Here is a 25,326-nt window from a genome sequence, read left to right as displayed (position 1 = left end):
TTGTTCCATTCTTGTATCCTAATCCTTCTTCAAAGAAGGAACGTCTATTACACAATTTGGACGTGGTTCGTGTTTTAAAGTTTTACTTACAAGCTACTACAGATTTTCATCAAACATTCACCTTGTTTGTTGTCTATTCTGGACAGAGGAGAGGTCAAAGGACTTCAGCAACCTCTCTGTCTTTTTGGTTAAAAAGCATAATTCATTTAGCTTATGAGACTGCTGGACAGCAGCCTCCTGAAGGGATTACAGCTCATTCTACTAGAGCTGTGGTTTTCACTTAGGCCTTTTTTAAATGTGGCTTCTGTTGAACAGATTTACAAGACGGAGTCTTGGTCTGCGTTTCATACTTTTTCAAATTTAACAAATTTGATACCTTGCTTCTTCGGAGGCTATTTTTGGGAGAAAGGGTTTTTTACAGGCAGTGGTAACTTCCGTTTAAGTACCTGCCTTGTCCCTCCCATCATCCGTGTACTTTAGCTTTGGTTTTGGTATCCCATAAGTAATGGATGATCCGTGGACTGGATACACTTAACAAGAGAAAACATAATTTATGCTTACCTGATAAATTTATTTCTCTTGTAGTGTATCCAGTCCACGGCCCGCCCTGTCACTTTAAGGCATGTAATTTTTCCATTAAACTACAGTCACCACTGCACCCTATGGTTTTCCTTTCTCTGCATGTTTTCGGTCGAATGACTGGTAATGTCAGTTAGGGGAGGAGCTATATAGCAGCTTTGCTGTGGGTGGACTCTTGCAGCTTCCTGTTGGGAAGGAGAATATATCCCATAAGTAATGGATGATCCGTGGACTGGATACACTACAAGAGAAATAAATTTATCAGGTAAGCATAAATTATGTTTTTTAAGAAAATGTTCCCCATAAATGACCCCAGGCGGGACGCGTGGCAGATGGGCAAGAGATGTTCCAGATCCCTGGGCATTAGAAATTGTTACTCAGGGGTATCTCCTAGAATTCAAGGACTCTCCTCCAAGGGGAAGGTTCCACGTGTCTCGTTTGTTTTCAGACCAGACAAAGCTACAGGCGTTCTTACGCTGTGTAGAAGATCTTCTAAAGATGGGAGTGATACACCCAGTTCCAGTTGCAGAACAAGGACTGGGCTTTTACTCAAACCTGTTTGTAGCTCCCAAAAAGGAAGGAACTTTCAGGCCAATCCTAGATCTGAAAATTCTAAACAAATTCCTCAGAGTTCCATCATTCAAGATGGAAACCATTCGGACAATCTTACCGATGTCAATATATGACTACCGTGGATCTAAAGGATGCATACCTACATATTCCTATCCACAAAGATCTTCATCAGTTCCTAAGGTTCGCCTTTCTGGACAAGCATTACCAGTTCGTGGCCCTTCCTTTCGGATTGGCCACCGCTCCCAGAATTTTCACAAAGGTGCTGGGGTCCCTTCTAGTGGTACTAAGGCCGCGGGGCATTGCAGTAGCACCTTACCTAGACGACATCTTAATACAGGCGTCGTCTTTTCACAGAGCCAAGGCTCATACGGACATTGTGCTGGCCTTTCTAAAGTCTCACGGGTGGAAGGTGAACGTAGAAAAAAGTTCTCTGTCCCCGCTCACAAGGGTTCCCTTCCTGGGAACACTAATAGACTCGGTAGAAATGAAAATATTTCTGACGGAGGTCAGGAAGTCAAAGCTTTTAACTACTTGCCGAGTTCTTCATTCCATTCCTCGGCCTTCTGTGGCTCAGTGCATGGAGGTAATCGGATTAATGGTTGCGGCAATGGACGTGGTCCCTTTTGCCCAAATTCATCTCAGACCACTGCAATTGTGCATGCTCAAACAGTGGAATGGGGATTATGCAGATTTGTCTCAAATACAAATGGACCAGAAAACCAGAGACTCAATTCTCTGGTGGTTGTCTCAGGATCACCTGTCTCAGGGAATGTGTTTCCGCAGACCAGAGTGGATCATTGTCACGACCGATGCCAGTCTGTTAGGCTGGGGCGCGGTCTGAGACTCCCTGAAAGCTCAGGGCCTATGGTCTCGGGAAGAATCTCTTCTCCCGATAAACATTTTGGAACTGAGAGCGATATTCAATACGCTCCAGGCATGGCCTCAACTAGCGGAGGTCAAATTCATCAGATTTCAGTCGGACAACATCACGACTGTAGCGTACATCAATCATCAGGGAGGAACAAAGAGTTCCCTAGCGATGAAGGAAGTAACCAAGATCATCAAATGGGCGGAGGATCACTCCTGCCATCTATCTGCAATTCACATCCCAGGAGTAGACAACTGGGAGGCGGATTTTCTGAGTCGTCAGACTTTTCACCCGGGGGAGTGGGAACTCCACCCGGAGGTTTTTGCTCAGCTGACTCAGCTATGGGGCATTCCGGAATTGGATCTGATGGCGTCCCGTCAGAACACCAAACTTCCTCTTTACGGATGCAGGTCCAGGAACCCCAAGGCGGCATTGATAGATGCTCTAGTAGCGCCTTGGTCCTTCAGTCTAGCTTTATGTTTTCCACCGTTTCCCCTTCTCCCTCGGCTAGTAGACAGAATCAAACAGGAGAAGGCTTTGGTAATTCTGATAGCGCCTGCGTGGCCATGCAGGACTTGGTATGCAGACCTAGTGGACATGTCATCTGTTCCACCATGGAAGCTGCCATTGAGGCAGGATCTTCTAATTACAGGGTCCATTCAAGCATCCAAATCTAGTTTCTCTGCAACTGATTGCTTGGAGATTGAACGCTTAATTCTAGCTAAGCATGGGTTCTCTGAATCAGTTATCGATACTCTGATCCAGGCCAGAAAGCCTGTCACCAGGAAAATTTACCATAAGATATGGCGGAAATATCTTTAATGGTGTGAATCCAAGGGTTACTCGTGGAGTAAAGTTAGGATTCCCAGGATATTGTCCTTTCTCCAAGAAGGATTGGAGAAAGGATTGTCAGCTAGTTCCTTAAAGGGACAGATATCGGCTCTGTCTATCCTGTTACACAAGCGTCTGGCAGCAGTACCAGATGATCAGGCGTTTGCACAGGCTTTAGTGAGAATCAAGCCTGTCTATAAACTAGGGATGCACCCAAATTTCGGCAACTGAAATTTTCGGCCGAAAATGGGCCTATCCTATTTCGGCCGAAAATGGGCCTATCCTATTTCGGCCTAAAGAGAGACAAGCTGGCCGAAAATTGCATGTTACATTTGTGCCACACTTACACTTGATGGCCGCCGCTAACCGCATCCATCCACACCTAAATTTAGACCCTTCCTATCTAGAGCGGTTTGTATCTGAAGAATCTGCAGTGCGTGCACTTCCTGAAAGGCTCCGGTATTTTGTTGATTTAGTGCTGCTGACCTTAGTGAGGAGGAAGAGTTGCTCCGGTGCAGGTTCAGCTCTGTTAGAGACAAGGAAGGTTTGATTTACAGCAGCCTAAAACGGAGCAACCCCCCCTCTATTTCCAGGCACTACAAAGCTGTTAATCAAACCTCCGTTGTCTCTAAGGGAGCTGAACTGCTGAACCGGAGCAAATCTTCCTCCACACTAACAGCAGGTTAACCCTCTTCCTCCTTACTAATATGGCAGGAGATGTTATTTAATACATATGAGCGGAACCCTGATCTGCAAAACATTTTTCGATGTACATTGCAGGTCATGTGAATGAGTCAGATAAGCAAAGCTGGCTTAATATAAGTGCGAGATCGCAAAGTATCATATTTATAATCTCTCATGTTCCATACATAAAAATACTCATGTGACTAGAAATTATAAATGAAACTACAGATCCCATGATGTCTTGTGGTGCGTGTTTGTAACTAGCGAGACTAGTGTTGGCTTTTGCGACTATTTTGAGACAGCATGGCTGCAGGAGGAGAGAAGAAAACTGCTCTGGAGATGGTATGATAGATAGTCCCTGCTATTTATTCATTTGTGCTTGAGCGCAGACAGAGCATATTTATTCCCTGTCTGTGTTTATGTGTAGATACTGGTAGTGTTTAGTACTTTTAGCGAAGCACTTGTACCATCTTTACATTTATTCTCCACTCGTTTTTTTTTCTCTCACTAACTATTTAGGAGTGATTGACAACTTTTAAATCCAATCCCTTTTTAGCAGCAGCAGTTAACCCTTAGGCAGCAAAAACAGCAATACTCTGTAGTCTTCAATTAAGTCCCATAGGCAGGATAATAACATACGTGGAACACCTTCCTGATTTAATTTTAGTCAGCTGATATGGGAACTGAAGTTAAAAGATATTACTACTAATGCTGCTTTTAAGGATCCACTATTTTTTATGTTTTGTTATAGAGCACAAGCATTTAGCAAATGCTAAATTATTAGAACTGTCATTTACATAAGTGCCTTAAACAGGGAGCTCTCATTCACATATGTGAATGACAACTCTCTGTATAAAGCACTTATGTTACTGTCTTCTCTCTATAAAACACTTCTGTAAATTACAGCTCTGTATAAGCCTCTTCTATGAATGACAGCTCTCTGTATAATGCACTGCTGCTTATTACAGCTCTCTTTTATATAGGGCACTCATGTGACTGACAGCTCTCTGAATAATGCACTTCTATTACTAATATCTCTCTGTATAATGATCTTACATTACTAAAAGCTCTTTGTATAAGGCACATCTGTTACTGACACCACTTTGTTGTATAAGGGTCTTCTGTTACTGTCTGCTCCCTGTATAATGAACTTCTGTTACTGGATTCTCTCTATATAAGGTACTTATTGGCTGCTTTCTGTATAAGGCACTTCTGTGAATCACATCTCTCTGTATAAAGCACTAAGGTACCCTATTAATAGAGAGAGCTGTAATAAGCACCAGTGCATTATACAGAGAGCTGTCATTCACAGAAGAGGATTATACAGAGAGTTGTAATTTACACATTTTTTTTTTACAGAGAGAAGACAGTAACATAAGTGCTTTAAACAGAGAGCAGCCAGTATCAGAAGAGCCTTATACAAAGTGCTGTCAGTAACAGATGTACCTTATACAGAGGGATGTCAGTAACAGAAGAGGTTTATACAGAGAGCTGTTAGTAACAAGAGCCTTATACAGAGAGATGTTGGTAACAGAAGAGGTTTATACAGAAAGGTGCTAGTAACAAGAGCCTTATAAAGAGAGATGTTTAGTAACAGGAGAGCTTTATACAGAGAGGTGCTAGCAACTGAAGAGCCTTATACATAGAACTGTCAGTAAAAGATGAGCTTCCAACAAACAAACATCAATAGCAAACTTAGTCTTATACAGAGATTTGTTTAAAGGGATAGGTAACCCAAAAATTTTCTTTCATAATTTAGATAGAGCATTTGTTTTTAAACAACTTTCTAATTTACTTCTATTAATTTGTTCTTGGTTCTCTTGGTATCTTTATTTTAAAAAGTTGGAATGTAAGCTTAGAAGCCAACCCATTTCTGGAGCACTATTTTAATATCAACAATTATTCTTCATTAAGTCCTATATAATGGAAACAGATTTAACAGATTTTTATTTATATTGGTTTATTTTCTGTCTAATTTTGGTGAGTTACTTTCAATAAAAGTGTGGTTATTTATTTTAATGGCTTGTAGTTTTTCATTTTAGAGTAATTAAATTCATTAAAAAGTCTAATATTATTAATACAATTATAGAAAAAAAAAAACTATTTTAAAATCATTTGGGAAAAAGGTCATTTTCGGCCAAGGGCATCCTGAATTTTCGGTTTCGGTCCAGAATTTTCATTTCGGTGCATCCCTACTATAAACCTGTGGCTCCTCCATGGAGTCTTAATTTAGTTCTTTCAGTTCTTCAAGGGGTTCCGTTTTAACCTTTACAATCCATAGATATTAAGTTATTATCTTGGAAAGTTTTGTTTTTGGTAGCTATTTCTTCTGCTCGAAGAGTTTCTGAATTGTCTGCTTTGCAGTGTAATTCACCCTATCTGGTGTTCCATGCAGATAAGGTTGTTTTGTGTACCAAACCTGGTTTTCTTCCGAAAGTTGTTTCTAATAAGAATATTAACCAGGAAATCATTGTTCCTTCTCTGTGTCCTAATCCAGTTTCTAAGAAGGAGCGATTATTACACAATCTTGATGTGGTTCGTGCTTTGAAATTCTATTTACAAGCAACTAAAGATTTCAGACAGACATATTCCTTGTTTGTTGTCTATTCTGGTAAGAGGAGAGGTCAGAAAGCAACTGCTACCTCTCTTTCCTTCTGGCTGAAAAGCATCATCCGATTGGCTTATGAGACTACTGGACAGCAGCCTCCTGAACGAATTACAGCTCATTCCACCAGGGCTGTGGCTTCCACATGGGCTTTCAAGAATGAGGCTTCTGTAGAACAGATTTGTAAGGCAGCGACTTGGTCTTCACTGCATACTTTTGCCAAATTTTACAAATTCTATACTTTTTGCTTCTTCAGAGGCTATTTTTGGGGGAGAGGTTTTACAAGCAGTGGTGCCTTCCGTTTAGTTTACCTGACTTGTTCCCTCCCTTTATCCGTGTCCTAAAGCTTTGGTATTGGTATCCCACAAGTAAGGATGAATCCGTGGACTGGATACACCATGTAATAGAAAACAGAATTTATGCTTACCTGATAAATTACTTTCTCTTACGGTGTATCCAGTCCACGGCCCGCCCTGGCAATTAAGTCAGGTTCAAATTTATTTTTGTAAAACTACAGTCACCACTGCACCCTATGGTTTCTCCTTTTTCTCAGTCGGTCGAATGACTGGGGGGCGGAGCCTGAGGGGGAGCTATATGGACAGCTCTGCTGTGTGCTCTCTTTGCCACTTCCTGTAGGGAATGAGAATATCCCATAAGTAAGGATGAATCCGTGGACTGGATACACCGTAAGAGAGAGTAATTTATCAGGTAAGCATAAATTCTGTTTTTATTGACCACTTCTTGTGTAACTGAACAGTAATTAAAGGGACATTAAACCCCCAAAAAAACTTTCATGATTCAGATAGAAAATACAATTTTAAACAACATTCCAATTTACTTCTATAATCTAATTTGCTTCATTGTTTGATATTTCTTTAACAAAGGATATCTAATGAGCCAATAACATGAGTCCTTTATGTGCAGCCACCAATCAGAAGCTACTGAGCCTATCTAGATATGCTTTTAGGAAAGGATATCAAGAGAATTAAGCAAATTAGATAATTTAAGTAAATTAAAAGGTTGTTTACAATGGTATTCTCTCTCAATCATGAAAGAAAAAAATTGGGTTTAATGTTGTATTAAGTTAAAGTGATGCTAAACGCTCCCCTTTTTAAAATCATATCTGGAATGTTAGTGATATTTTCGATAGTTTCATTCATCAGTTATGAAGATGCATGTAGCTTACTTTTTAATATAGATATAAAATTCGACTGTCCCGCTCTCAATTTTGTCTGAGCTAAAGGTTCGATTTAAACTCCATCTAAAATATCACTAACATTCCGAATCTGATTTTAAAAAGGCAGGAGTTTACCATCACTTTAAAGGGACAGTCAACACCAGAATTTTTGTTTTAAAAGATAGATAATCCCTTTATTACCAATTCCCCAGTTTGGCATAACCAACACAGTTATAATAATATACATTTTACCTCTGTAATTACCTTGTATCTAAGCCTCAGCAGACTGCCCCCTTATTTCAGTTCTTTTGATAGACTTGCATTTTAGCCAACCAGAGCGGTCTCCATGGTAAATTCACGTGCATGAGCTCAATGTTATCTATATGAAACATGTGAAGTAATGCCCTCTAGTGGTGAAAAACTATCAAAATGCATTTAGATTAAAGGCTGCCTTCAAGGTCTAAGAAATTAGCATATGAACCTCCTAGGTTTAGCTTTCAACTAAGAATACCAAGAGAACAAAGCAAAATTGGTCATAAAAGAAAATTGTAAAGTTGTTTAAAATTACATGCCCTATTTTTAAACATGAAAGTTTTTTTTTTTTTTTTTTTTTTTTTTTTTTTTGGACTTGACTGTCCCTTTAATATAATAGGTCATGCAAGCATTCAGATGAGCTCATGAGGTGTTTTGTGGAGCTGAGGGAGTATTTTTTTTTTATTTTTTTTTTCTCTCTTTTGGCTATACCTTTAATCTGTTTTTGGAAAGCTCAGTTTCTTATGTCTTCCATCTGTAGCTGGATAAACTTTCCCAAGCTGAGGAGGACTCCATACTCCAAAATGAGTTACGGCCTTCTTTGAAGTTAGTGAAAGGAAATCACCTGTACATGAGGTTTTCTACAGATGGTGAGTGCTAACTTAAAAAAACACTCCATTTAGTCATGGCAATGTTACTACCTTCCATCTTAGTCACCTACATAATTTTAATTCCAGCAATCATGATGTAATTCATCAGAGTAGGAGACTTTTTTTTTTTTTTTATATTTCATTTCTTTCCAGATATATAGATGAGATTCTCCATAAAATGTTCCGCTTCTTCTTAAAATAGAATATGCAAGTCCTGGATAATTTTAGAAATGCAATCCCACATAAGATGTGAGAAACCCAGGAGTCGGATACACTGGCTTCTAACATTTTGGGTTATTCGCCATATATCTATATACAAATACCACTGTATAGCTTCTAAATATTCTTACTGGCTCCTAAATTTTAAGATTTATTGACCCCTGGTGTACATTGTGGACCAAATTACAAGTGGACAGCTAATGATAGTGCGGAACACAATAAGCAATATTACTGGAATGCGCTATTTACCAGAGAAGGGTTAGCACAACCGGCATCGCTCTATGCAACCTATACTTTTATTGGAGATTGCAAACGTGCTAAATAGCTCTCCTATTACAAGCTGAAAGTCGAAAGTGTGACCTGTAATAAGGGTTAGTCACAAAAACGCATAAACTTATTAAAATAAAATTTTGTTTTAATAAAAACATTTTTTTTTTTTAACCCTTTCACTACCGGGACTTTGACAAAAACTTGCCCAAAATACCTGAATTTTTAGCATTTTTGCTATCACTCCATTTAAACAGAAATAGAGCCTTGTTTTTTTATTTACCTGCCAATATAAAATAAATAATAAAAAAAAATAAATTATATATATATATATATGTGCACTCGCCAGGACTTTTCAGAGTTTTATTCCAAATATGTGAACGTTTTCGGGGGTTTAGCCCCTTCCTCAGACAAACAAAATAGCAATGTGAATCAGCCCACACCAGACTACCTTATGTAAGGTAGGCCAACCAATCAATCGCTCTCCAGAGTAAGGTGCCACCCACATGGTGATGTCACCCCTCCAGCAACGAATGAGAGTGACCCAATAAAAATTTACAATGTGAAACAGCAGGATAATGGGCTATACACAAACTAAACAAAAAGTCAAAATAAATATATAAATTGACCAGAAAAATCAAAAGCAAAAAGGAATGTAGAAATTAAATATATAAGCAAAACAGCAAGAATACAAATAAGTACAAAAAATGTATGTTTGAAAAATCATAAACACATAGGTAAATTAGTTAAACACATATGTAAAGCAGGTCACCACCTCAAGAAATAGTAGACAAGGGCACAATACATATCATCCAAGGACATGCCTAAGCAGCAGTGACAATATATGTTTAATATACACCAAGGAGATAGGAGACCCAAGTCATTAGCATATTGAACTCAAAAAGGTCCGACATCCAACCCCAGCAGTCAATAAATACAATAGCAGCGTGTATGTGTGTATTATGCCTGCTATTTAGGTTCCGGGTACTGCTATTGTATTTGATTGCTGGGGTTGGATGTCGGACATTTTTGAGTTCAATATGCTAATGACTTGGGTCTCCTATCTCCTTGGTGTATATTAAACATATATTGTCACTGCTGCTTAGGGATGTCCTTGGATGATATGTATTGTGCCTTTGTCTACTATTTCTTGAGGTGGTGACCTGCTTTACATATGTGTTTAACTAATTTACCTATGTGTTTATGATTTTTCAAACATACATTTTTTTGTACTTATTTGTATTCTTTCTGTTTTGCTTATGTATTTAATTTCTACATTCCTTTTTGCTTTTGAGATTTCTGGTCAATTTATATATTATGTATTTTTGACTTTTTGTTTAGTTTGTGTATAGCCCATTATCCTGCTGTTTCACATTGTAATTTTTATTGGGCCACTCTGATTCGTTGCTGGAGGGGTGACATCACCATGCGGGTGGCACCTAACTCTGGAGAGCGATTGATTGGTTGGCCTACCTTACATAAGGGTGTCTGGTGTGGGTTGATTCACATTGTTATTTTGTATGTCTGAGGAAGGGGCTAAACCCCCGAAAACGTTCACATATTTGGAATAAAATTCTGAAAAGTCCTGGCGAGTGCACTCTTTCTTCTATTCTATTTGCCTATCTGTTGCACCCTGGGCATTTGTGACTTGAACTCTGGAGTGCTTGTCTACTTTGAACTTTTAGAGATAGAGAGAGATTTTTTTTTTTAAGTAGACAACTCAAGGTTTTGAGCTAGGCCAATTTTGGTACATTTCATGCCACCATTTCACCGCCAAATGCAATAAAAAAAAAAATTGGTACTTTTTTCCCACAAACTTTGGGTTTCTCACAGAAATTATTTAATACCGCTTGTGCAATCATGGCACAAATGTTTGTAAAGCTTTCTCTGGGAATCCCTTTTTTTCAGAAATAGCAGACCTATATGGCTTTGCCATTGTTTTGTTCGTAATTAGAGGGCCGCCACACTTCTACTATTCTTGGCAGTGAAGGGGTTGATGTACTTTTTTTTTTTTTTTTTTTTAAAAGGTTAATTTTAGCTTTAGTGTAGAGATTAGCCTGACACTACCCACCCCTGATCCCTCCCAAACAGCTCTCTTCCCTCCTCCACCCCCATCTGAGTTACTAGCAGACAGTCTACAAGTACGAAAATGTAAGGCATTTTTTATATTTCTTTTTATATTTTCTGCAGTGTAGGATCCCCCCTTTAACTGTTAGGCACCATTTTAGGTACTGGCAGCTGTCTGCCAGTATCTCTTAACTGGGGACACGGACGGCAATTAGTTGATTGCAGATGAGTCATCTGTCAATCAATTGCTGTATATGGGGGGTGGAGGATCGGCGCTTATCCGTATAGCGTTTCTAGTGAAATATCTCTGAAGATAAGTGTATATACTAAAGATTTCATGAATGAAAGTCTCATTAACTTCTATCGTTTCACTTTAGCTAATAGTGTTAACTTTACATTCACTTTAATGCATGGAGATGTCAATATACTTATTAACTGAACGATTTATAGAAGCAAACTGTATTTTCATTGTCTGCTTTTTCTGGATATTTTAGATGACAAGAAAGAACAGGGAGCAGCACGAAGAAGTCAGTACTATATGAAGTATGGGAATCCAAACTATGGGGGCATGAAGGGGATCCTGAGTAACTCCTGGTGAGAATGTTTGTGTGAATGCTTCATGTGTTTCGGTTGTCGTCCTTTACTGAACTGAGATTTGTTTGCTCTGTGAAGTAATTGTGAGGTTGAGAGTGCAGCACTTCTTGGGAGCTTTTTTAAAAATAAAATTTAAAAGGAGGCATTTTTACATATTTACCCGGAAATATACCTGGAACGGTCTGCAGTGCTTACCTGTGTTGCTTTTTCCCTCATTTGTCAATTGTAAGGGCTCTGAATTTATTACAGGAAGAAGAGATATCATTCACGTCGTATCCAGCGGGATGTAATTAAGAAGAGGACATTTATTGGAGATGATCGTTTAACTCCAGCATACAAGCACCTACATTCGGGTAAAGGCAGGCTTGTTCTTTTCAGAAAGAAATACGTCATGATTCAATTTTAAAAAACATAGGTGGAATAATATTTTTATGTGAAAATAGACATTTATGTCTTACAAATCAGAGAAAATGAACTAAGTAAGAACTGTATCTGGGTAGGATAATGTGCGTTAAAGGGACAGTGTACTGTAAACTCCACCCCCCCCCTTAAAGGGACACTGAACCCAAAATTGTTCTTTTGTGATTCATATAGAGCATGAAATTTTAAGCAACTTTCTAATTTACTCCTATTATCAATTTTTCTTCATTCTCTTGGTATCTTTATCTGAAATGCAAGAATGTAAGTTAAGATGCCGGCCCATTTTTGGTGAACAACCTGGGTTTTCCTTGCTGATTGGTGGATAAATTCATCCACCAATAAAAAAGACTGGCCAGAGTTCTGAACCAAAAAAAGCTTAGATGCCTTTATCAAATAAAGATAGCAAGAGAATGAAGAAAAATTGATAATGGGAGTTAATTAGAAAGTTGCTTAAAATTGCATTCTTTATCTGAATCACGAAAGAAAAAATTTGGGTTCAGTGTCACTTTAATGTATTAATTTGACTGCTGGAGTTTGTTGAATTGTTTACGAATAGCTTTTTTTTTTTTAGTCAATTGAAATAGCTACTTTTCATGTTGAAACCTCCACCTTTACTAAAAGTTTCAATAAATGGCTGTAGAAAAGCTATGTAAACAAAAGGCACCAGAAAACCGCTTTTAACACTTTAGCTTTTTTTTTTTTTTTTTTTTTTCTGCTACCTACATTTAAACCCTATTGTTAGTCACATTTCAATAAGATATATATAGATATAGATATATATAGATATAGATATATATAGATATATATAGATATATATATAGATATATATATAGATATATATAGATATATATAGATATATATATAGATATATATATAGATATATATAGATATATATATAGATATATATATAGATATATATAGATATATATAGATATATATAGATATATATAGATATATATAGATATATATAGATATATATAGATATATATAGATATATATAGATATATATAGATATATATAGATATATATAGATATAGATAGATATAGATAGATATAGATATAGATATATATAGATATATATAGATATATATAGATATATATAGATATATATAGATATATATAGATATATATAGATATATATAGATATATATATATATATATATATTCTACACACCCCTGTTAAAAGGTTTCTGTGATGTAAGAAAACGAGACAAAGATAAACCTTTAATGTGAAGCCATTACTTTGATTTGGTTGTATGCTTTGGGTCGTTGTCATGCTGAAAGATGAAGTTCCTCTTCATGTTCAGCTTTCTAATAGAAGCCTGAAGGTTTTGTGCCAATATTGACTGGTATTTGGAACTGTTCATTATTCCCTCTAGCTTAACTAAGGCCCCAGTTCCAGCTAAAGAAAAACAGCCCCAAAGCATGATACTGCCACCACCATGCTTCACTGTGGATATGGTGTTCTTTTGGTGATGTGCAGTTTTTTTTTTTTTTTTGGGCCAAACATATCTTTTGGAATTATGGCCAAAAAGTTCAACCTTTGTTTCATCAGACCATAATACCTTTTCCCACATGCTTTTGGGAGACTTCAGATGTGTTTTTGCAAAATGTAGCCTGGCTTGGATGTTTTTCTTCATAAGAAAAGGCTTTCGTCTTGCCACTCTACCCCATAGCCCAGACATATGAAGAATACGTGCGATTGTTGTCACATGTACCACACAGCCAGTACTTGCCAGATATTCCTGCAACTCCTTTAATGTTGCTGTAGGCCTCTTGGTAGCCTCCCAGACCAGTTTTCTTCTCGTCTTTTCATCAATTTTGGAGGAACGTCCAGTTCTTGGTAATGTCACTGTTGTACCATATTTTCTCCACTTGATGAGGACTGTCTTCACTGTGTTCCATGGTATATCTAATGCCTTTGAAATTCTTTTGTACCCTTCTCCTGACTGATACCTTTTAACAATGAGATACCTCTGATGCTTTGGAAGCTCTCTGTGGAACATGGCTTTTGCTGTGGGATGCGACTAAGAAAATTTCAGGAAAGTCCAACTAGAGCAGCTGAACTTTATTTGGGGTTAATCAGAGGCACTTTAAATGATGGCAGGTGTATGCTGACTCCTATTTAACATGATTTTGAATGTGATTGCTTAATTCTGAACACGGCTACATCAGCTACATCCCCAGTTATAAAAGGGTGTTCACACTTATGCAACCACATTATTTTAGCTATTTTTTGTTTTCTTCCCTCCACCTAAAAGATTTCAGTTTGTTTTTCAATTGAGTTGTACAGTTTATAGGTCACATTAAAAGGTGGAAAAAGTTCTGAAATTTTTTATCTTTCTCATTTTTTTACATCACAGAAACCTGACATTTTTAACAGGGGTGTGTAGACTTTTTATCCCCGCCATGCCCACTCTGCGCCCCCGCCACACGATGCCAGGTCAGTTGGAAGGCCAGGTGTGTTTGTACTTGTGAGAGATAGAGATAGATGGAAAGATTCACTCACACTCTTCGGTGGATTCTTTCACCATCTGCCGTTTTTGTAATCCACCGGGATGCAGCAAAATCAAACAGAGCATTCAAAAAAAAAAAATACGAAGTATTAAGGGGAAACCTCCTCAATAAAATTAACCCCTAAATCCGCCATCCACAACTTCGCAAAATACCTAATACATCTATTAACCCCTATTCCGCCAACCCCCCACAACGCATTAAACCTAATTTATCTATTAACTCCTAAACCGCCAACCTCCACAACGCAAAAAAGAATTTAATGACTAAGCTCCCTAACTTAACACCTCCTAAATTACCGAAAAAGGATCTAAGTGTCCTAAGCGAACGTGGCACAGCCTAAAGCCTGGTCCCACAACAGTACCCTAGCGGACTGGATAAAGATACACAATAAGAGAAGCGGGATTCGGCGCTAAAAAAGCTGAATAGGCAGACCGGCTATGTGAAATATAAATTAAAACAATTTAATAAACATCATGTGAAATATAAAATTTAACAATTTATAAAACAATATGGAACAAAAATAAAATTTAAAAGCAGTTCATGGATCCATGATGAAGTGTAATTGAGATGAATTAAAAATAGTAGTGCAAATGCTAAAAGACAATATTGGAACGCCTATCTAAATGTAAAAGTGTGGAGCTAAAAATACTCTGTCTAAAAAGACCAATGGCACTAAGATGTCAGAATAAAAGGGTCAATGACGCTACAGTATACAGGGGTGTGATGTGATGTGCAGCAAAGTACAAATCATACAATATAGATAATCATAACAGTGGTTCAAATAACAGTGTTCAAATAATACACAACAGTTTGTGGTTGTGGGAGTGAATGAAGAAGATGAACAAATGGTATGTCCAAAAATGGTAGTCCAAATCCCCAAATTGGGGGTACAGGAATGAGTCTCTAAATCCTTCAGTAATGTGATTCCTTCTATCCGGTGTAGTATAAATATATGTGCCAAAAGGATAAAAAAGCTCAATGTGAATGGTCCCAAAAAAAAAAGAAAAATAGTGAAATAAAAACAAAAGGCACAAATTAAAAAGTGAAGTGTATACACCAAATTCACAAAAATGCAAAATATCCAAATGAGTGTGGTGATGTGGATGATAGATAAATTGGCATGGAAAATAAAATCCACAAAAAATTACAACAAAAATAGTAGAAATACCTGTGAAAAGAAAAAAGAATAAAATAGTGCAAAACTGTTTGTACACAGTGTAGTAATGTTGAAAGTATGCTCACCAGTATGTCGTCAACGCGTTTTGGCCTTATTGGGCCTTTCTCAAGACTAGTCTGCCTATTCAGCTTTTTTTAGTGCCGAATCCCGCTTCTCTTATTGTGACCCCCTAAATTACCCCTTAGTTACACAAAAAAATACTACCTTACAATTGAAATAAAATTTAAAAAAATTTAAATTCAAATTAATCTAAAATTACAGAAAATAAAAAAGGCTAACATTACAAAATAAACGCTATCCAAAATAAAAGAATTAAACCTAATCCCTATGAAAATAAAAAAGCCCCCCAAATGAAAACACCCCCTAATCTAAGAATGAACTACAAATAGCCCTTGAAAGGGCTTTTTCTTTTTAATGACACGAGTCCACAGATAATCTAATTACTATTGGGAATATCACTCCTGCACAGCAGGAGGCGACAAAGAGCACCACAGCAAAGCTGTTAAATATCACCTCCCTTCCCTCCCAAACCAGTCATTCTCTTTGCCTATGTTAAGAGCAAGGAGGTGGTTATAGGTGTTAGAAAAGATTCTTCAATGAAGAGTTTATTTGTAAAGTAGTACAAGATTGTGCTGCTTTGTTCTGGGGTGTAGCCGTAGTCCATATCCGTCTCTTCAGTAGAGCAGTGGTGGCTTTAGAGCAATGGGAACTTGTGGGACATAATTCTCACTTCGCCTCCCATACTGATGCTGCCCTAACTCTGAAAAACTGAGGGATTTTACTCAGTCCTTTACTCTTTTGTCACAGGTCCATGGGAGGGAGAGGACCTGTCAAACCTGGGAGCTGTCTTGCTGTCAGGCAGAATATGAGGTTAGTGCTGACTTTAGTTTCTGGGGTTAACGGAACTCAAATAGTTGGGCACTTTATTTTATAGGATGGGACATATAAGGAAGCCTTTATTAAAACTGGGCACTTTATATTCTTAACGCATAAATTCTCCTTTATACACAGGAGACATTATGGGGACAGCCTAGACGCAGGCACTGGGGCAAGGAAATCATTTGGCGGTGGTTCACATCTCCCGGCAGCTTCATAACAAATATGCCGACTGGAAGATGACTATTGGCGATGCCCACGATGGGCGGTACAAAATGAGGCGGCAATTGAGTTGCGCACCTTTTTTTCCTTCACTTCCTGATAACCGGAAGGTGAAGTTTTTCTGCTGTTTCTTCTATTACGCATCTCTAACTTTATATGCGTGTTTAGACAGAGACTGACTTCTACAGCTGCTGCCTGTTCTGGATCTGACAGTGTGGGAACGGCTCCTGCTCAGAGGGTTCAACGGTCGGGTAGGCACCTCAGCAAAGTGTAGTGCCCTGCAGTGTTTAAACCTTCTGACCTCTCTAGACTTAATATATAAATAAAAGGAAAAAAGTTACCGTTTAAAATTTAAAGGCACAGTAACATTTTTTGTATGCTTGAATTTTATTAAAAGATTTCAACTTTTTTTTTATTTTTTTATTGTTTCATTGTGAGTAAGAATGGACCAAGAGGCCTTACAAAGTGTCACTTGTTTATGTTTTGATGCCAATGTGGAACCATCAATCCCTTTCTGTTCCTCATGCATTGTGAGAACTTTAAACTATAGGGATGATAGACTTTTTTTCTGAGCCAACATTTTCAAAAGAGGATGCTGTTCATGAATCCAATGACAATGTTCAATTTATGCCGAAGCTTTCTCCTCAAGCGTCCCAAATTTTACCGCCTTAACATGCAGTGTCCTGCGCTCCCTCTCTAGAGAAGCGGGATTCGGCGCTAAAAAAGCTGAATAGGCAGACCGGCTATGTGAAATATAAATTAAAACAATTTAATAAACATCATGTGAAATATAAAATTTAACAATTTATAAAACAATATGGAACAAAAATAAAATTTAAAAGCAGTTCATGGATCCATGATGAAGTGTAATTGAGATGAATTAAAAATAGTAGTGCAAATGCTAAAAGACAATATTGGAACGCCTATCTAAATGTAAAAGTGTGGAGCTAAAAATACTCTGTCTAAAAAGACCAATGGCACTAAGATGTCAGAATAAAAGGGTCAATGACGCTACAGTATACAGGGGTGTGATGTGATGTGCAGCAAAGTACAAATCATACAATATAGATAATCATAACAGTGGTTCAAATAACAGTGTTCAAATAATACACAACAGTTTGTGGTTGTGGGAGTGAATGAAGAAGATGAACAAATGGTATGTCCAAAAATGGTAGTCCAAATCCCCAAATTGGGGGTACAGGAATGAGTCTCTAAATCCTTCAGTAATGTGATTCCTTCTATCCGGTGTAGTATAAATATATGTGCCAAAAGGATAAAAAAGCTCAATGTGAATGGTCCCAAAAAAAAAAGAAAAATAGTGAAATAAAAACAAAAGGCACAAATTAAAAAGTGAAGTGTATACACCAAATTCACAAAAATGCAAAATATCCAAATGAGTGTGGTGATGTGGATGATAGATAAATTGGCATGGAAAATAAAATCCACAAAAAATTACAACAAAAATAGTAGAAATACCTGTGAAAAGAAAAAAGAATAAAATAGTGCAAAACTGTTTGTACACAGTGTAGTAATGTTGAAAGTATGCTCACCAGTATGTCGTCAACGCGTTTTGGCCTTATTGGGCCTTTCTCAAGACTAGTCTGCCTATTCAGCTTTTTTTAGTGCCGAATCCCGCTTCTCTTATTGTGACCCCCTAAATTACCCCTTAGTTACACAAAAAAATACTACCTTACAATTGAAATAAAATTTAAAAAAATTTAAATTCAAATTAATCTAAAATTACAGAAAATAAAAAAGGCTAACATTACAAAATAAACGCTATCCAAAATAAAAGAATTAAACCTAATCCCTATGAAAATAAAAAAGCCCCCCAAATGAAAACACCCCCTAATCTAAGAATGAACTACAAATAGCCCTTGAAAGGGCTTTTTCTTTTTAATGACACGAGTCCACAGATAATCTAATTACTATTGGGAATATCACTCCTGCACAGCAGGAGGCGACAAAGAGCACCACAGCAAAGCTGTTAAATATCACCTCCCTTCCCTCCCAAACCAGTCATTCTCTTTGCCTATGTTAAGAGCAAGGAGGTGGTTATAGGTGTTAGAAAAGATTCTTCAATGAAGAGTTTATTTGTAAAGTAGTACAAGATTGTGCTGCTTTGTTCTGGGGTGTAGCCGTAGTCCATATCCGTCTCTTCAGTAGAGCAGTGGTGGCTTTAGAGCAATGGGAACTTGTGGGACATAATTCTCACTTCGCCTCCCATACTGATGCTGCCCTAACTCTGAAAAACTGAGGGATTTTACTCAGTCCTTTACTCTTTTGTCACAGGTCCATGGGAGGGAGAGGACCTGTCAAACCTGGGAGCTGTCTTGCTGTCAGGCAGAATATGAGGTTAGTGCTGACTTTAGTTTCTGGGGTTAACGGAACTCAAATAGTTGGGCACTTTATTTTATAGGATGGGACATATAAGGAAGCCTTTATTAAAACTGGGCACTTTATATTCTTAACGCATAAATTCTCCTTTATACACAGGAGACATTATGGGGACAGCCTAGACGCAGGCACTGGGGCAAGGAAATCATTTGGCGGTGGTTCACATCTCCCGGCAGCTTCATAACAAATATGCCGACTGGAAGATGACTATTGGCGATGCCCACGATGGGCGGTACAAAATGAGGCGGCAATTGAGTTGCGCACCTTTTTTTCCTTCACTTCCTGATAACCGGAAGGTGAAGTTTTTCTGCTGTTTCTTCTATTACGCATCTCTAACTTTATATGCGTGTTTAGACAGAGACTGACTTCTACAGCTGCTGCCTGTTCTGGATCTGACAGTGTGGGAACGGCTCCTGCTCAGAGGGTTCAACGGTCGGGTAGGCACCTCAGCAAAGTGTAGTGCCCTGCAGTGTTTAAACCTTCTGACCTCTCTAGACTTAATATATAAATAAAAGGAAAAAAGTTACCGTTTAAAATTTAAAGGCACAGTAACATTTTTTGTATGCTTGAATTTTATTAAAAGATTTCAACTTTTTTTTTATTTTTTTATTGTTTCATTGTGAGTAAGAATGGACCAAGAGGCCTTACAAAGTGTCACTTGTTTATGTTTTGATGCCAATGTGGAACCATCAATCCCTTTCTGTTCCTCATGCATTGTGAGAACTTTAAACTATAGGGATGATAGACTTTTTTTCTGAGCCAACATTTTCAAAAGAGGATGCTGTTCATGAATCCAATGACAATGTTCAATTTATGCCGAAGCTTTCTCCTCAAGCGTCCCAAATTTTACCGCCTTAACATGCAGTGTCCTGCGCTCCCTCTCTAGCTCCTGCTGGAGTTTTTTTTTACAAGACATCGCTTCTCTCATGTCTTCTGCAGTTTCAGATGTGTTGTCTGCTTTTCCTATGTTACAGGGAAAGCGTAAGAGGAAAATCAGACATTCAGTAAGCGAGGTTTCTGACGCAGTTGTTGCTATTTCAAATGTCCCCTCCCAGAAGCCTGAGGAGGATACCGTAGTAGTATCTGAAGGTGAAATTTCAGATTCTGACAGTGTAATTCCTGTTGCTGATACTGAAGTGGTATATTTCAGGTTTAAGCTAGAACACCTCCGTCTGTTACTTAAGGAGGTTTTGGCTACATTGGACGACAGACTCCACGGTCGTTGTTAATCCTAAGAAATCCAGTAAGCTAAACAAATATTTTGAGGTACCTTCCTCAATAGAGGTTTTTCCGGTACCAGACCGAGCTTCAAAGATCATTGCTAAGGAGTAGGAGAGACCGGGCATCCCTTTTACTCTATCTCCTATGTATAAAAAGATGTTTCCAATAGCCGACTCTGTCAAGAAGGCTTGACAAACTGTTTCCCCAAGGTGGAAGGAGCTGTCTCCACCCTAGCTAAGAGAACTACTATACCAATAGAAGATAGTTGTGCTTTCAAAGATCCTATGGACAAAAAAAAATTAGAGGGGTTACTCAAAGATGTATGTACACCAGAGTTTACAATAGCAGCCTGCTGTGTGCATCGCTACCGTCACTAGTGCGACGACATATTGGATTGATGTGTTGTCTGATGCTATTAGGACAGACACTCCCCTTGATGAGATTCAGGATAGGATAAAAGCCCTTAAGTTGGCTAATTCCTTGATTACTGATGATTCCCTACAGGTTATCAAGTTGAACAAAGATTTCAGGCTTTGCCGTCTTAGCTTGCAGAGCCTTATGGTTAAAACCTTGGTCTGCGGATGTGTCATCTAAGTCTGAACTTCTAGCGATTCTTTACAAGGGGAAGACCTTATTTGGACCGGGCTTGACGGCAATAATCTCTATCACGGGAGGAAAGGGTCATCTTCTCCCTCAGGATAAGAAAAACAAGCAAAAGGGACGTTAGTTATTGTCGTTCCTTTCAAAATTTAAAAGGAAATTTTTCCGCTTCCGCCTCCAGGCAGGAACAGCCCAAACCCTCCTGGAGTCCCAATCAGTCTTGGAATAAAGAAAACAATCCAAGAAGCCTGCTATTGAATTAAAGACAGCATGAAGGGCAGGCCCCCGATTTGGGACCAGATTTTGTAGGGGGCAAACTTTCCTTTTTCGCTTGGGCTTTAGATGTTCAGGATCCCTGGGCAGTAGAAATAGTGTCCCATGGATACAAACTAGAGTTCAAAAGTTTTCCTCCCAGAGGCAGTTTCTGCTTTCAAGATTATCTGTAGACCAGACAAAAAGCAAGGCGCTCTTACAATGTGTACGGGACCTCTCCAACCTGGGTGTGATAGTTCCTGTTCCGATGCAGGAACGAGGTCTGGGATTTTATTCCAATCTGTGGTTCCCAAAAAAAGAGGGAACCTTCAGACCAATTTTAGATCTCAATAGTCTAAACAAATTCCTCAGAGTACCGTCCTTCAAGATGGAAAATATTTGTTCCATTCCTCCTTTAGTCCAAGAGGGTCAATTTATGACAACTGTGGATTTAAAGGATGCGTACCTACAATGTCCCCATTCACAGGGATCATCACAAGTTTCTAAGGTTTGCCTTTCTAGACAAACACTTCCAATTCGTAGCTCTTCCTTTCGGTCTTGCCACAGCTCCCAGAATTTTCTCAAAGATTCTGGGATCTCTGTTGGCGGTGTTTCGGTTACGGGGCATTGCAGTGGTGCCCTATCTGGACGCCATCCTTTCAACAAGCAAGGTCCCACACGGAAATGTTATCCTTCCTGCGATCTCATGGATGGAAGGTAAATTTGGAAAAGAGCTCCTTAGTACCAAGTACAAGGATAACCCTCTTGGAAACCATAATAGATTCCCTCTCAATGAAGATTTTTTCTGACAGAAGTCAGGAAATCAAAGATTTTCGATTCTTGCCTAGCTCTTCAGTCCACTCATTGGCCATCAGTGGCTCAGTGCATGGAGGTAGTCGGGCTGATGGTAGCTGCAATGGACATCATCCCATTCCCTCATTTTCATCTGCAGCTAGACATGCTCAGTCAATGGAACAGAGATTATGCAGCTTTGTCTCCTCGAATACTACTGAAGCAGAAGACAAGGGATTCTGTTCAATGGTGGTTGTCCCAGGATCATCTCTGCCAGGGAACCTGCTTTCGCAGACCCTCTTGGGTAATTGTGACAGACGCCAGCCTTCTGGGATGGGGAGCAGTCTCGGGCTCCCTAAAGACTCAGGGAGTTTGGTCAGAGTCTGTTCTACCAATCAACATTCTGGAACTAAGATCGATCTACAATTTCTCTTCTGGCCTGGCCCCAGTTTATCAGGTTCCAGTTGGACAACATAACTTCAGTGGTTTACATCAATCATCGGGGAGGAACGCGGAGTTCCTTAGCAATGTTTGGCAAATTCTGTGAAGAAACACAAGGAAGGGTGCCTCCTAGCATAATTCAGTTTTGCACCAAAGTACTCTTATAAAATGTTAGAATCGTACTCACAAAGGTAGCAGCACCCACTCGTGCTTAGTAACACCTACTGGGATCTTTCAGTGTCCCAGCTCACTGTTCCATGGTTCCTTCACACCTCTGCTCCAGGCGTCTCCTCAAGGGTGAAAATCAAAACTCAGGCTCTCAGAAAAGTTTATATATATGAATAAAAATACAATACTATAAAAACATAGGGTACAATGGTAACCTCTGTGATTTAAAAGTTGCAACGCGTTTCTCAGCTGGCACGCTGTTTTATCAGGCATATAATTCCTAACTGAGAGCACTGAGCTTTATACAAAACCACCTTCAATCAAATCTCATGCTTATTGAGCACTCCTCTTTACACAGGTGTTCCTCATCTTACGTTAATGCTTACATAGATTGTCAACCCATAAAAAAACAATACTGTTTTGTCAATACTTATACACTCAATACGAAAAATATATACAAATATCATTCATCTCACAAATTATTTTATTCTCCAATGTGTGTATCAAGTTACCCACAACATATTTTCTACTTCAATATGAGTTATCCCCATTGTTAAACCTAATTGTGCCAATACCAAAATCGATTATATATATATATATATATATATATATATATATATATATATATATATATATATATATATATATATATATATTGTATAATTTTCAGTATAACTGACCTTGTATATTATAAGTTGATCAATATCTCTGTTGAATCCATATAAAATATGTAACATCCTGTCTTAACATTGTTGCCATATCGGCATTCTGATATTTACTTCTGCATTAGACGTCAGACATCCCTAATCTATGGGATTTCCTCTTCTATATTGCAGGGGATTATCCGTAAAACTTAATATGATATAAAATGATATGGTCCCTATTCATGTCGTTTGGGAAAATTTATGTTTTATGTGAGAACTACGTGGTGGCAATGTTGACTCCATCATTATCCTAACCAATCTGTGTGACCAAATTTAGGTGGGGTGTTTACTATACCTTAATGTATAAATATAGACCAATAGGTAAATAATATATAAGAAATGTTTACCATTGTCATAAAATGGAATAAACTCCTCATATTATGATATATGACATAGTGTAATGTGAATTTGATAGATATATCTGATGGTCTATTGGTACATAGTGAATAATAAACTGCGAATAAAATAAAAATAAATGAAGTGCTAACTAATATAAATTTAATAATTGATACAAAAATTTGTGAACGTTAACTAAACTGTCGCAAGAGTTGTCTAAATGTATCTATCTTCAATGACTACAATGTGTGAACATAGGATTTTAACTTGATGTATAAAATCTAGTGCTTGTCTAATAAGAGACTACCTTATTAGACAAGCACTAGATTTTATACATCAATTTAAGTTAAAATCCTATGTTCACACATCGTAGTCGTTGATAGATACATTTAGACTCTTGTGACATCGTTTAGTTAATGTTCACAAATTTTTGTATCAATTATTAAATTTATATTAGTTAGCACTTCATTTATTATTTTTATTTTATTAGCAGTTTATTATTCACTATGTACCAATAGACCATCGAATTCACATTACTCTAGGTCATATATCATAGAAAATGAGCAGTATATTCCATTTTATGACAATGGTAAACATTTATTATTTATTATTCACCTATTGGTCTATGTTTATACATTAAGGTATAGCAAATACCCCACCTAAATTTGGTCACACAGATAGGTTATGATGATGGAGTCAACAGTGCCATTGCCACCACGTAGTTCTCGCATAAAACATCAATTTTCCCAAACGACATGAATAGGGACCATATACTTTTATATCATATTAAGTTTTACAGATAATCCCCTGCAATATAGAAGAGGAAATCCCACAGATTAGGCATGTCTGACGTCGAATGCGGAAGTAAATATCAGAATGCCGATATGGCAACAATGTTAAGACAGGATGTTACATATTTTATATGGATTCAACAGATATTGATCAACTTATAATATTCAAGGTCAGTTATAGTGGAAAAATAAAATAAAATAAAAAAAAAAATAAAAAGTATGTATGTATGTTCGTTTCCCAGTGGCAGAAAAAAATCCAAATTATAGTTCCCTAAACTTCTAAAACACTGAAGAATAATTGTTATAATCACAATGTTGCAATAAGAATTAAATACATATAAACTAAGCAGTTACTTTATTGCTACAGGAGAAAACACAATCGTATAATACAAAGTATGTACTGTGGGCCCACTTAAACTAATCGGTATACCGAAAAAAATCCCAGCATTGGTGGGAGAAAAAAGAGGGTATTAAAGTTCCGTAAGATTCGGATATTTGAGTCCCATGTTTTTATAGTAGTTAATTTATTCCACCTTGGCTTAACTTTGTAAAATCTTCAGTGGGAGATTATGGCAAGGTTTGTTTGAAACACTCACGGGTATTTAGAACTTACGGGTGTATATGTTTCAGCAGTCACAACTTTAAATTCAATCGTAGGTGTATGCAAATTGAGTTTATCTTGTATGCAAAATACGCCTCTCCAGGAAGGGTGCACAGGAATATGTAACCACCCTAGACATATTCAAAACACGGAAGGGAACTGCACTCTCATACCGGACCGGGTACACATCCCATGACCCTGCAACATGCTCTGCCCTGAGTGCAGTTCCCTTCCGTGTTTTGTATATGTCTAGGGTGGTTACATATTCCTGTGCACCCTTCCCTTGTTTTCAGTTTGTTTGGATTTGAAAGCTTGCATTGTGTGGCTGTTTTAGGGTCTCAGGTATTGGAAAGGACCTTGACGTGGTACCTGAGCTTGTCCCATTTGGCCAGATGCGGTGACTAACCTTTCCATTTTTGCTTTTAAATCTTAGCTGAGAGCTTGT

General features: G+C 37.9%; 1 protein-coding gene across 2 annotated transcripts in view; it reads left to right on the top strand.

Moving 5' to 3' along the window:
* NCBP3 (nuclear cap binding subunit 3) overlaps positions 1-25,326 on the top strand; it is a gene marked incomplete at its 3' end in the record, with an annotated part of 69,560 nt that overhangs the window by 26,852 nt on the left and 17,382 nt on the right. Inside the window, 3 exon segments of one of the 2 annotated variants that reach the window (XM_053706304.1) lie at positions 8,111-8,219; positions 11,267-11,315; positions 11,616-11,719. In XM_053706304.1, the coding sequence (XP_053562279.1) occupies positions 8,111-8,219; positions 11,267-11,315; positions 11,616-11,719 (262 nt within the window). 2 annotated transcript variants of the gene reach the window in all.

This window comes from Bombina bombina, chromosome 3 (genome assembly GCF_027579735.1).
Source record: "Bombina bombina isolate aBomBom1 chromosome 3, aBomBom1.pri, whole genome shotgun sequence".
Lineage (NCBI taxonomy): Eukaryota > Metazoa > Chordata > Amphibia > Anura > Bombinatoridae > Bombina > Bombina bombina.
The sequence above is the reverse complement of the archived record's forward strand: the minus strand, read 5'-3'. Positions and strand labels throughout refer to the sequence as shown.